The sequence below is a fragment of the Fringilla coelebs genome (assembly GCF_963513975.1).
Source record: "Fringilla coelebs genome assembly, chromosome: 21".
NCBI classification, from domain to species: Eukaryota; Metazoa; Chordata; class Aves; order Passeriformes; family Fringillidae; genus Fringilla; species Fringilla coelebs.
The window spans coordinates 7,901,940-7,914,763 of NC_140047.1; the positions used below are offsets into that span (position 1 = coordinate 7,901,940).

Consider the following 12,824-nt stretch of genomic DNA (forward strand, 5'->3'; position numbering starts at 1 on the left):
GTGACTCTTCCTCACCTGATGTTCCTCCTAAACCTGCTACAGCAGAACTGTAGAGGGAATTTCTGACTCTGCTGTGTTAATGAAAGGGTGCCATTTGCCTTTGTGCTTTCAGGCAGATGCTTGCAGGAACCCTTATGCTAGAAACGGCAGTAGGAAATGTTATCTTGGACCTTGTCCTGTCTGTTCTATTTCACTTTGCAGTCACTTCATGGAGATATCAGTATTCTGAAGACAACCCTGCTGGAGGGATTTGCAGGGGTAGAAGAGGCTAAAGAGCAGAATGAACAGAATCGTAGCTCGGGGTATTTACACTTGCTCTATAAGAAACCTTTGGATCCCAAGAGTGAAGCACAGCTTCAGGTATGAATCATGTCAGCCAGCTTCTGATAGCTTTAAATCAAATAAAACTTAGGCTTGTGTGTGCAAGTTCCTAGCATTCTTGTTCTGCCCTAAGTATTTGCTGTTTCAGTAAATAGTCTAGTAAATGTGTGGTGAGCTTTGGTTTCCATGAGTTTGCAAGAGAAGCTGGAAATCCTCTCCTGAAGGTCCTCTCTGTTGTTGCCATTTGTAGTGATGATTCAAAACTCCTCCTGAAGGGGATGTAGTTCACCTGAGATCTAAGTCTTCTAATCTTAGAATGTGACTCTTGACATCCTGTTCCTTCTCAGCCTGTAGTGTTTGCTCAGGGATTTAGTTAAAAGAGTGTTGGATTTCTTCCTACACTTTATAGAAGAGCTCTTAAAATTATTTTTATCTTCAGCAAGTGCCTTATGGAACAATTTGATGATTTATTATGACTTACAGAATTGTGTGGTTAATTTCATGGATGGTGGAGCATAAAGCTTAATGATATTCTGAAAGCTGGGCCACAAAGGAAAATAACCAGCAGTACATAAAGAAGCTTTCAAAGACAAGAAAGAAAGTAGGGGTGAAGCACTTTTTGTTACAGCTCTGGTGATGAAGGCTATTTAACCCTAAGCAAAATAGAGTGAATGTGCCCTACAAATGATACTTGGTCTTTTGTACTGATAAGTTCCCCTCAAGAGGTTTGACTGGCAGGTTGAAGGCATAATTGAATGTCATCTTTGTGGCATTAGGTATCAAGACCATGCATGCCGTTATTAGAAATCAGCTGGCACAAAGTAATTTCTTTTAGGTCTGATCTCTAATCTTCACCTGGATTCTGTTGATTGATTCACAGTCTTAATTGCATGCCTGCTTTGATGTCCAGCATGTCTCTGTGACATTTGAAGCTTATGCTTGTGACTTCAGAGAGATGATAATCTTGAAGTATGTGTTTCACTGTGTAGAGAAAAGACCATGAGGAAAGTAGAACACAGCGGGAGAGAAGTGGAAATGGATTTGAATGGAATGGGAGAGCTTTTGGGTCAACTTTGTGGAAGCTTGTTTTGAGAAAGCTGTGTGCTGACTCTGAAATTTTGCTCAGTCTGCATCATCCCTATTCTCCTGAGTGAGAAAAGCTCCCTTAGGCAGCTTTGTGTCTTAGTTTTCCATGAAGTTTTTAAGACCCTGAGACTTTTCTGATGTCCAGCTCTACCAGTTTGGTATCCAGAGAGCTGCTGCCATGCAGGTGCTGGGGAAAATAAACCTGAGCTTGGCAGTGTGTGACATTAAGCCCACAGTAGGACTGAGTTTGCTTTCAGGTTGGAGAGGTCCCACTAGAATTTCATGCTGTATCTTGAAAGCATTTGCAGTGGAGTTCTCAAGCTGTGTTCCTTGGCTGCTTCATTGTATTTAAGTGAACATTCTGTTGAGATGAGCTGAAACCAGCTGCAGTTCCCATTTCCATTTTACAAGGTTGGAGTTCCAGCCAGGGCCGTGCCATGCCAGGCAGGAGGGATCACAGGAACGAGACTGAGCTCTAGGTTTGTTTAGGGAGCAGAGCTTGGGGCCAGAGGTTTCTGGCATAGCTGCTGCAGTTGTGTAGCTGGGTGGTCATGGATAAGTCACTTTACTCTCTGTCCTTGCTTTTTACTTATTTTTTAGTTTTTTTACCTATAAAAGTCAAATTAATTCCTTGCCTTAATGTGGGAGGTGTGAGCATTTGTGAGTGCTTTCATGAATCATAGTCTGTGAATGCTGATATTCTAGAGCCATGTGAGCAGTCTGCAAAGCTTTGATCACTTATAATTGTTAGAAGTTTCAGTGTTGTAAGATGGGACCAAATGACTCATGCTCTGGAAGTGGCATTTGAAATAAGGATTGTTTTGTATAATGCTGGTGTTTGTAAAATCCTTTGTCAAGACCTGGCAGTGTTTTGTAAATATTATGGACAGTATTTCTCCTAGTTGAGAGCTGAGGTGAAATGTCCAGGGCATACCCTGGACAACGTGTACCCTATTGATTGTTACATAAATTTTCACCATGTTGGGTTCTGTTGTGCTGACAAAACTTTCCAGGCAGAAATACAGGCAAGTGTTCTATGGCTTGGACTGAATGAGCCCAAAGAGTCTTCATCTTCTTCAGCTGAAACTGAGATTTCTGAAATGAATTTCAAGCTCACTTTATTTTTCATGGCAGGAGATCCGGCGCTTGCACCAGTACGTGAAGTTTGCTGTTCAGGATGTGAACGACGTTCTGGACTTGGAGTGGGACCGGCACCTGGAACAGAAGAGAAAGCAAAAGTAAGTAACTAAAACTGGAGTGCAGAACTGCATCTGTGAATTGGGAATTCGTTTATAATCAATAGACAAAGACCTTTTTCTGTTTAAAAGTGTGATTTTTTTTTTTTTTTTTTTGAGGGATCTGTGAGTGAAGCTTGTCTCAGACCCCTAATGGGAGCCATAGGTTCAGACTCTCTGGCTTCATACATGTTACAAGCTTGTTGTGTGCAGTGCAAATAGTGCTTATAGAAACAAACTGTAAGCTTTGCAGAAACTCACTGATGGCAGCTAATTAAACCTTTCTAATAGATAAAACATCTTAAAGCAAATGAGCTACATAAATAAACTGGCAGCACATTCAAAGGAGAAGTGTCTGTTTGAAATGAACTGAACTGCTTTGGTGATTGACCTTGAGTTTCAGTAGCCAGAAGCACTAAACCATTGGTGTTTGCTTGCCTGCCTGTCACCCAGATGCACAGAATGGTCCTTATCCCTGCCTCTTGATCTGGTCTCTGCAGGCGTCTGATAGTCCCTGAGCGAGAGACTTTGTTCAACACCCTGGCAAATAACAGGGAAATCATCAACCAGCAGAGGAAGAGACTGAACCACCTGGTGAACAGCCTGCAGCAGCTGCGCCTCTACAACCAGACATCTCAGTGGAGTGTTCCCAGTGATTCACCTCTAAACAGTGCTCAGAGGTGTGTGGAGCATGAATTCCTCCCTCTCTCTTGCCCCCAGCAATGTGCATCCTCCAGACAATGATGTTTTGTGGGCATGGTAAGGGAGGACAGGACGTTCTAAGGATTATACTAAACCATGGCCAGGTAATACAGAAATTCCTTGGCTGTATTCTTGGACAGTGATGCTTAGCGGAAATTTCCCCTGTAAGTTTAAATTAGTTTTTAAATAAATGGGATAATAGAGCCTCCAGGCTGAGATACTGCTGGTTGTGTCTGACTTCAGGGGAAGAATGAATGACTATTGAAGTTTGCAAAATAGTTAAAGGTGCATCACACAGTATCTAGAGGAGCCAATTGCTCTTCCAGATATGCCAGTGGTTCTAGTGGCTACTTTGGCCCAGTTTTGTTCCTCCTTTGGTTGGTGTCTTTCTGCTGCTGCTGTTTTTTTCACTGCTCTGCTTTGTCCCAGTTTTGACAGTGACCTTGAAAGCCTGCGCAACGATTTGATGAAAACTACTTTGAAATCACATGCAAAACCTCTGCCCAAAGCACCTGGTAATTTATTCTTTCTTCCTGCCATAAATGTGAATTATCTTTTTTTTTTTTTGACTTGCAGTTTGACTGTAGACTAATAACTGCCTTCCATTTTCCAGCTAAGTTATCCCCAGTGAAGCAGGCACAGCTGAGGAATTTTCTAGCCAAGAGGAAGACTCCACCAATTAGGTCTACAGCTCCAGGTAAACCTTTAGTGACTATAGAAGTCTGATAAGATTTCTGGGAGGGTGACTTACTTGCTGTGGGACTGAGACCTGAAATTAGCTTTTGACTATTCAACCCCTACTTCTCCTTTCCTGTTCTCCCATCTGCTGTCAGAAGGACTTGCCTTCAGTTGCTGTCTGGTTGAAGGCTGCCTTTCCAAGCAGTTAAGAAGTCAAATCCTATCAATGCATGAGTAAAACAAGCCAGTGTCCTAAAATAGGGTGCATTTGTCATGGCTGTTACACTGGATGGTTCCCTCAGCTTAGTACTGAATTTTGGTTTTGATGTTGCAGCAAGTTTGTCCCGATCTGCCTTCTTGTCCACAAGATATTATGAAGATTTGGATGAAGTCAGCTCAACATCCTCAGTTTCCCAGTCACTGGAGAATGATGATTCCCAAGCAGTGGACCAGGAAGAAGAGGCTGCCCCAGTCCAAGTCCCTCGTCATGCTCCTGTGGTCCGAACTCCCTCCATCCAGCCTGGTTTGATGGCTCAGTCTCCATCCTTTGGGAAACAGCACCTCTCCCTGGGTACTTTGTGTGAGTTGTGTTTGCAGTGTCTCTTCTCATTGTGGTCTTGTGGGTAGCTTTAATTACTGTATTATCCATTGCCAGTGCTTCAGGCCCTGGAGAAATGAGATTGCAGGATACAGATTTACTTTGCTAGGTTCTCAGGAGCAGTTTACAGAGTGGCTTTGTAACCTCATGAACTTGAGCTAAAGGCACTAAAACACCTTGACCCACTGATTGTGTTTTTGTGATAGCCTGGTTCTTTCAAATTGCAGTGACCTAAAATATTGCCCAAAGACTAAGACACTGGAGTACTACTGCATCTGTGCCCAAGGTTAGGAGTTGTGAGCCCAGCAAGCCTCAGTAAGAACTGCATTTGCATACACTCAGTTTTCCTTGTGCAAGAGAGGTTTCTTTAATCTCTGCAGCCAGAGAGAAAAATAAGGTGTCAGCAGAAGTGTCTGTTACAGCAAATTGGAAGTCCTCTAATGTATTGAAATTACATCTATTGAGACTTACTAAATTCCTTGGGATATATCAAAATCTGCCAGAGACAGATTGTGTTGATTATTTGAATGGCCTGCACATGAGTACTGACAGAAGGAAGCTGTGTACTTAGAGGAACTGCAGTTCAGCAAAGGTTTTCAGAGACTCCCTGATTTATAGAGAAACATTTAACTGATACTTGTGTTAATTTGTTTTTTTTAGTGCCTACGTCTTCAAACAGAATCATCCCACAAGGGGCAGACAGTACAATGCTTGCAACAAAGACTGTGAAACATGGAGCCCCTGCTCCCACTGTCACTGTTCCAGCACCACAAGCAGCTGCTGCTGCAGCTCTGCAGAGGCAGATGGCTGCTAACCAGTCCCCAGGTAAAAGGATGGCTAATTGCCCAAGTGACCTCTGAGCAGCTGAATGGGGCTTTCACAGGGATTTAGTGCTCTCAAAGGAGGAGATCATAAAACAAAATGTGGCACACATCTGTGGTTGTTGCACCTCTGAGCTATCCAGTGTTCCTTTGTCTTCCTTTTTCCTATAAGCTGCTAGTACAAAATACCTGAGAAACTCCCATTTCTGTTAACAGAAGCTGTTACAATGTTGGTAAGAGAGAGTTCATAATAATTAGATTTTCTCAGCAGACAAAAAATGTACCAACTGTATAGATTGCTGCCCACTTCCTTTGTCCTTAATGAAATCTGAGGTTCCAAATATTTCAGGCCAGGTATACTATATATGTTCTAAAATCCTGGATGGATCTTTTTGGAATTATTCAGGCCATGTTGAATGAAATTGAACACTTAATGTAGAGTTTTTCTTTACATCTGGGGTTTTTTTTGTCTGTTTTTTTCTGTTCCTTCAAGCTGTGAGCACCTCCTTGACTGAATCAACTCTGAAGAACGTTCCTCAGGTGGTGAATGTTCGAGAACTCAAGTCTGGTGGACTGACCCCAGCAGTCTCTGCAGTAATAGGGTGAGTGAGTGCTGCTCTTCTTTCTGGTGGCCTTTGGTAGTATTTGCACTGGAGCACATCTGCCAGTGGGGAGCAGTAGCAGTGTTTTACTCAGCCTGGCTGTGTAAGGCCTAAAGTGGGTGTATTTAGACAAGAGTATTGGGTTTGTGGATTGAAAGAAATAAAGAAATAAAGATCTTACCAGGTCATTCAAGGAATTGCTAATGGCTTGTCCTGGACAAATGATGAGACCAGTATTAACCTCCTTCTCCATTTGTCTGTGAAATGCATTTATGTGCATCCTCTCCTTTTGGGATTCGATGGTTTTACTGCTAATATGAAATTTGGCCCTGGTATCTCTCAAATCACTACCTCTGTTCTACCTCTTTCAGTGAGGGAATTGCAGCCCTCTGTCACTGAGTGTGGTCTGTGACTTCAGACTGTCCAGATGTTTTCTTTCTACTTTGTCATCCTTTGCTGAGAGAACCTTCTCTGGAGTTAAGCCTCCTCTGTCTGTTCCCAGATTCTCTCCCTGAAGAGAGGCAGAACTGCTCTGGCTTTTCTGGAAACTTGTCTCAAATGTTCTGACATGAGAATTTTGACTGAAGGTTGGGTGTCACTGGGGGACAGTCACTTTGGAACCTTACAGAGCTGCAGGGCTCTTCCTCAGGAGCAAACTAAGAACGTTGACTTCTGGTATTTAACCTTGAATTTGTTACCATTTCTTGTGAGTTAGCTGTAACACTTGGCTTCCCTACTCTGCTTGCTGCAGACAGCAGCCAGCTCAGCTCATTCCAGAGATTTCTGCCTTATCACCAGGCTCTGTCACCAGCCTAGGACTAGGCTTTTCCCTGTCATTGTAGTGACCTTGGAACTGTCTTTACTTGAAGTTCATGCTGTTGCTTAAGACCAGGGCAGTCCAGGGCCAGCTGTGGGCTGGGGAGGCAAGGGCAATACTGAGAAGTCTGTGCAAAGTTGGGCTTAGTGCATGAAGAGGGATAAATTCACCACAAATCTCTGATTATATATGCAGTTGCAAATGCTTTATCCATATAACTGTGAGCTGTATGTGCAGCTCCTGGAACAATTGCTGTTGTTGCATCACCACTGGCTTTCACACATTTTGTGTACTCTTCACTGTCCAAGAAAAAAGGTGGAATTTCTTTGATTCAGCTTTTTAAAAAGGGAACAGTCTCACAGGGGTGATACTCAACTGGAGACCTTGACATTTACTTCATGGTTTCTTTTGCATTTTAATTGAGAAACAGCTTGGGTGCTTTTTGCTATTTTATTTCTTCCTAAAAATGATAAACTGGAATGGGGAGGGGAATTGCTACATCTTTTGAAAGTCAAATTTGCAGACAGCTCTACTTGGAAATTTTTTGGCTAAAAGTAGTGTTGTGACCAGGAAGAGTTTTCCATCCTCTGTTTCATCAGAACTATGATGAAAAATAGTAGAAAGTACTGGCTGTGCATAGAGAAGGTTGTGAGTGAGCAATATGTAACAAGACTGGTTTTCACTTGAACTGTGGTTAAAGGCCTGTCTTACTTTCAAGTAGTTTTAGACTGTCAGTATTGACTGATATCTCTAATTTATAGAGCACCAGCTAGCTTGATATCTTGGAGGCTTTCTACAGTTTTACTTTATAGCTGACCTCATAAAAATGTACTTTCTAAAAATTCTACCCAAATGAACCATGCTTGCCAGTCAGATTCAGCACTAAAAGGAAGAGCATTCACCCAGCAAAGTTAATTCACCACTTTTTGCTACTTCAGACATCCTGGCTGTCTTTTGCTGCCACAGCACTCTTTGGTTGGTAAGCAGGAATGATTTTTCAGTTGTTATCAGTTGTTCAGTGGCCTATGACTGGGTGTGTTGGTGGTCCCAGTCCAGTTACTAATACATAGTTATCAGTGAAAAAATCCTTTCTCACAGCTGAAGTAAGACTCACCATTTTCACAGCATTGTCAAGTGATCTTGAGATCAAGTCCCACCCTCTCATGAATTTCACAGACTTTCTGTTGTTTTCCTCTTTGTTCAGTATAAGCTTGAAATCTACAGCTGCACCATCCCAACACCAGCTTTTTCCAGTGGTAATCTTGAAGTTTCATTGTTTGCTGTACTTCTGCTTTGGGCAGAGGGCAAATCCAGGCCAGGCAATGTAGAGAGAGTATTCGTGGCTGGAATGAAAGAAGGACGTTTTAGTAAAGCAAAACTGTTAAGGGACAAAACCATATCCAAGACCAAATGTCCCTGCAAAATGTTTTATGTGTGTGTCCTTTTCCTTTCAATATAGTAGAAAATTCCTGTGAATTGGCCTGCAGCTGACCAAACAGTAAATGCAGTTTGGGAATCCTCATGCTTTAGCAGACAGACAACTTTGGATGCCCAGTTTGCTCAGGTCAGGGTCTGGGATTTGCAGCCTCAGCCAGAGATTGGTTACTGCCTTAGGGAACTTCTGGTCTGAGTCAAGATGGAAAGAACCTGCCTGGGTAAGACAGCTGGGTTTTTCCACCAAGAGAATGCAATCATGGTTTAATTTAAGCTTCTGAAATCATCTAGTAATGGCCAGTGAAGCTTCTGAACCTGGTGGACCACAGACTTGAGATGCTAAAAGTGGTTGGCCGTTCCCAAGTTGCACTGATTTGATTTGCTGGTGCCCCACAGTGCCAAGGTCAGATCCTGCAGCCCATGAGATGCTGCCATCCTGCAGCAATTGTCTGGGGATTTTTATTTCATGGTCAAAAATACCAAACTTACAATGTAGAATATAGATTAATTTTATCACAGTTCTTTCCATGACTTTGTCAGTGTTTATAGTACACTTCAAAGACAGGAAGTGCTTCCTCCACCCCCTCCCAAGTTTGCCTCCTTACTCAGCATTTCTGAGCATTGCGTGTACGTGTCTGGACTCCATTGTGAAGGAAGCTGCTTAAATTTGTTATCCACTAGGCATAAAATTGTAATCCCCTTACCTGCTGATTTTTCATCAACTCCCTGTAAAATAGAAAGCCCTGACTCTCTTCAGAGACAAGAGTGTCTGGAGAAGACTTGATCGTTTCAGTCTAGAGGTTTAAACACATTTACAGACTTCCTTTGTTAAATGTGGCTGATTCATTTAAGAGGTTTATTCTCTAATCAGATTTATTCTTTTGGAGTTGTGTGTGGAATCTTTAATAGTGGCTTCTGGGAGCTGGGCTTTCTGAGAGGAGAGGAAATCCTCTTGCAACTAGTTATTCATATAATTGTTTAATTTTTCTTTTTAAGGTCATCTGTACCTCACTCTGCAGCCCAGGCAGTCCATCAAGTTTTGGCAACTGTTGCTACAAATCAAGCTAAACAGGTATTTTGATATAGAGCCTTTCCCTGTGGAATACTTACCTGGGCATGCTCAGCAGAGTTTGGGGGTTTCATTTTCATAGCTTGCCCTGCAATTCTTGACAAACCGTTTCTGTATCTGTGACCTTGACAGTGTGATGCCAGGCATATCTCTGTTATGTCTTGCCTTTTCTAACTTCTGAAGACATGCAGCTTTCTGATGGCCACAGCCTTGCTGCAGTGATGGTTGCAGCTAACAGCAAAAGAAGCTGTATTAGGTAGCTACAACTAAATTTCACACAAAAAAAAAAGTTACAGGAAATCAGGGAAGAGTGTTCTTTATTAACCTGTTATTCTACTGAAAATATTGATTAATAGTTGACAAGCTGCTGGGTTTTATATCTATGTATCAGAAATCCCCAGTGCAGAAGTCTTTGTCCTCTGGAATCATTGAGCTGCTGCCTAAGGCTTGCTGACTTGTTGAAAAGGCTGGGGACTGACCCTGTATTTAAGTGTCAGGACATAATGGGCCCAAGAGGGCAGAGCTCTTCTAAGTGCTGCAGCCACCCACCTCTGTTTTATTCTTAAGTCACTGCATGGCACTGATAATAGCAAACCAAAGTCAGAAGGACCTTTGTTAATGGACAGACTGCACTGACCTGAAGTGGTGCTGTGTTTTTAGACACCTCTGACAAGCTCAGTGAAGAGCCAGACTCCACCTTCCTCTGTGTGTGCACCCTCTCCTGTGGCATCCACAGCTGCTCCAACATCATCTGGCAACAAGATGTCAGGTAAGTTGTCTTTCTCTTGTGGAGATGGAAATAAGGCCTGGATGTCTCTTGCAAGATGTCAGGGTGCACAGTCCAGAGAATGAGGATACTGAGGAGGAGATTTGCCTCCAGTGAGAGGTTGCTGTGCCAGTCTTGAGGGGGAGAATTTGTAAAAAAAAGGTGTAGAAATGTGTTTTGTCTGTTCCTGCATCTAGAATTTAGTGACACAGTTCCTTGTTCAGAGTGCACTCAGGACTTGTAATTCTTATCAGGAAATGCTGAAAGCTTATCTTCCACAAGGCTACTGTGGTTTGACAGCAAATTAAAAGCAGCTCTTTTATTTTTAAAACATTAAAATCCTGCTGATTTTAAATGTGTTGATTTGATTTTTAGACACAAAGCATTTTAGGAGTACCTGGACGAGCTTGATCTAATTCCTGTGCAGGATCTGTTGAGGACTGAGCTGTAGGACCAACTTCAGAACCAGTTCAGACACAGGGATCAGTCTCATAGAGTTGGGAGGCTTCTAAAGAAAGGAATGCTCAGTTTACAACTTAACAGGGAAAGAGAAAACATTAGGGGAAGGAAGCAATTGATTTTTAATGTGTATTAGATAATAATGCTTGCATTGGACATGGTTTTTTAAGCCTCTTGCATAAATGTCTGAAATCCATGTCTGTTGGTCTTTTGCCTTTAATCCGTGGATGTAGGTTGCCTCTTAGCCAGGGGTAAGAAGCAGTAAAAATAGCTAGGAATCATATTTGACTTGGCAAATGCTTCTTAAATTTTGGTTTATTGAAAATGTCAGCTCCTGAATTTGATAGCACTTCCTTTTTATTAGAAATTTATTAAACTATAGACTGTGTATGCAAGCTAATCCCTGCTTTTCTAATAGATAGATGACAGGATGCCTTGTTTATTTTTTATTTGTAAATTTATTTTAAAAGTATATTTATTTGTTGTTCTTGTAACTTACAGGACAAGGGACAGTAAAAACAGTTACAGCTGTTTCTTCTACTGTGACATCAGTGCAAGCAACAACTTCACAGCTTAACAAAACATCCTTGTTTTCTTCTGCAGGGTCTGTATGAACATTAAGATTTCTTTGTAGTTGACATTAAATATGAGTATTGGCTGTTACAGCAGGTGTTGCCTACAAGCTGTGCAGTACTGTAAAATGGCACCTGCAAATGTTACACTGGGAGGGCAGGGGTTGTACCAGAGCCCTTTGAAGACCTTGTTTGTGGAAGCCTGAGTGAGGTCTGAAGGTCTGTGAGGCTTTGACACAATATCATGTTGCTCTGAGATTTTTCAGTGTATAACTAATCAAGAGTAAAGGATGATTGGCTTCCTTTTGGGTTTTATCTACAGTGGACTGTTAAACAAATTCCCTGTTAGGACTTGAAATATGTACTGATGGTCACACTCATTTAAGTACTTCTTCATTTTAATACAGCAGAACAAATTTTGTGTTTTGGCTTGGGAAAGTAATCAGTTCATGAAGGTGACAAGAGGGGCCCCAAGCCATCTGGTGATATCTGTTACATAATAATAACACAAAGCAAGGCACATGTTATGAACACACAGTTACTCTGAAATCTCTCTTATGGATTGGTATTTCAGGGATGGCAAAAATCTTTATTTGGTTATGTCTTATGTTTAGGGGAGAGGGATAATTCCTTAGGAATGATTGTTTGAAGTTCTGCATGGTTACTGGTCTAACACTCAAAGGAATTTCTCTGTGAAGTTGGCAACATTAAGTATTTCAGAATACACACACATTCAAATGGGTGGTTTCTTCCAGTCTTACACATTTCTCTGCACTTTTTTAAAGTGGATGCTACCCAAATGCCTTGCTGGGCTCTTCAGAGGGCTAAAAGAGTCCTTTTGAGTGATGGAGATTCAGATTCAAAAAGCAAACAACCCTGCCTTTGTCCCATGTGCAGTGCCTCAGTGTGTAAACCATATGCTAAATACAGTGCTGTTGTCAGTGATGTCTTAGTCCCATGGCCTGACTTCTGTATCAGCAGCTGGTCTTTGAGAATCAGAGAGAGCTTAAAAACCCTCAGGGAATGAAGATCTCTGCAAGACTCATTATGAAAGATCACAGGATTTTTGCAAGACAAAATATTTTCAGTGTAAAATAGTCATGATAACTTTTCATTTTTGTCTTCCTATGAGTGATCTCCTTTTTGATGGATGGTTGTATCCAGTCATTCCCTTCTGCACATGCACTGATTCTTCCCTTTTAGCTCTTTCAAACTCTACCCCTGTGGTTTTTCCTCTCACCAGTCTCCCCAGATCCATCAGGTTTTGGTGCATGAGGAAGAAATAGACAGCAGAAAGAAAAGAACATGGAAGGATGAGGGGTGGTCAAAAGACCTTTGAACCCTGACTCTCTTCAACCCTCTGGAAGCCTTTTCAGAGAGGGAATAAATGGAGCATAGTGTGTGTGTGTGTGCTTCTCTCTTCCTGTTTAGTCCTTGGAGAAACTGCTCCTGTGTGCCTGGCTTTGTGCAAGTCTGTTCTGGAAATCTGAGCCTCAGAGTTGTGTTCATCATATGGTTGGAAATTTCAGCACTTTGAGCTAAGTCATTCTTTCCCTTTCTCCCCTCTCCTCCTAGGTCTGTATTTAATTTTGGTGGTGTCACATCAGCTGCTTCATCACAGACGCCTCCCAGCCTCGCTCCCTCACAAGGTTAGTCTGGGAGAG

At 42.1% G+C, this 12,824-nt stretch overlaps 1 protein-coding gene across 2 annotated transcripts in view; it reads left to right on the forward strand.

Moving 5' to 3' along the window:
- The window catches only part of NUP214 (nucleoporin 214), a 38,527-nt gene that overhangs the window by 12,025 nt on the left and 13,678 nt on the right, over positions 1-12,824 (forward strand). The window contains exons 17-28 of one of the 2 annotated variants that reach the window (XM_084219496.1): positions 202-360; positions 2,542-2,645; positions 3,143-3,322; positions 3,774-3,859; positions 3,958-4,041; positions 4,357-4,602; positions 5,281-5,445; positions 5,935-6,043; positions 9,291-9,366; positions 10,024-10,132; positions 11,090-11,192; positions 12,736-12,809. In XM_084219496.1, the coding sequence (XP_084075622.1) occupies positions 202-360; positions 2,542-2,645; positions 3,143-3,322; positions 3,774-3,859; positions 3,958-4,041; positions 4,357-4,602; positions 5,281-5,445; positions 5,935-6,043; positions 9,291-9,366; positions 10,024-10,132; positions 11,090-11,192; positions 12,736-12,809 (1,495 nt within the window). The remainder of the gene's footprint in view (positions 1-201; positions 361-2,541; positions 2,646-3,142; positions 3,323-3,773; positions 3,860-3,957; positions 4,042-4,356; positions 4,603-5,280; positions 5,446-5,934; positions 6,044-9,290; positions 9,367-10,023; positions 10,133-11,089; positions 11,193-12,735; positions 12,810-12,824) is intronic. The other variant, XM_084219497.1, reaches the window with a different exon arrangement.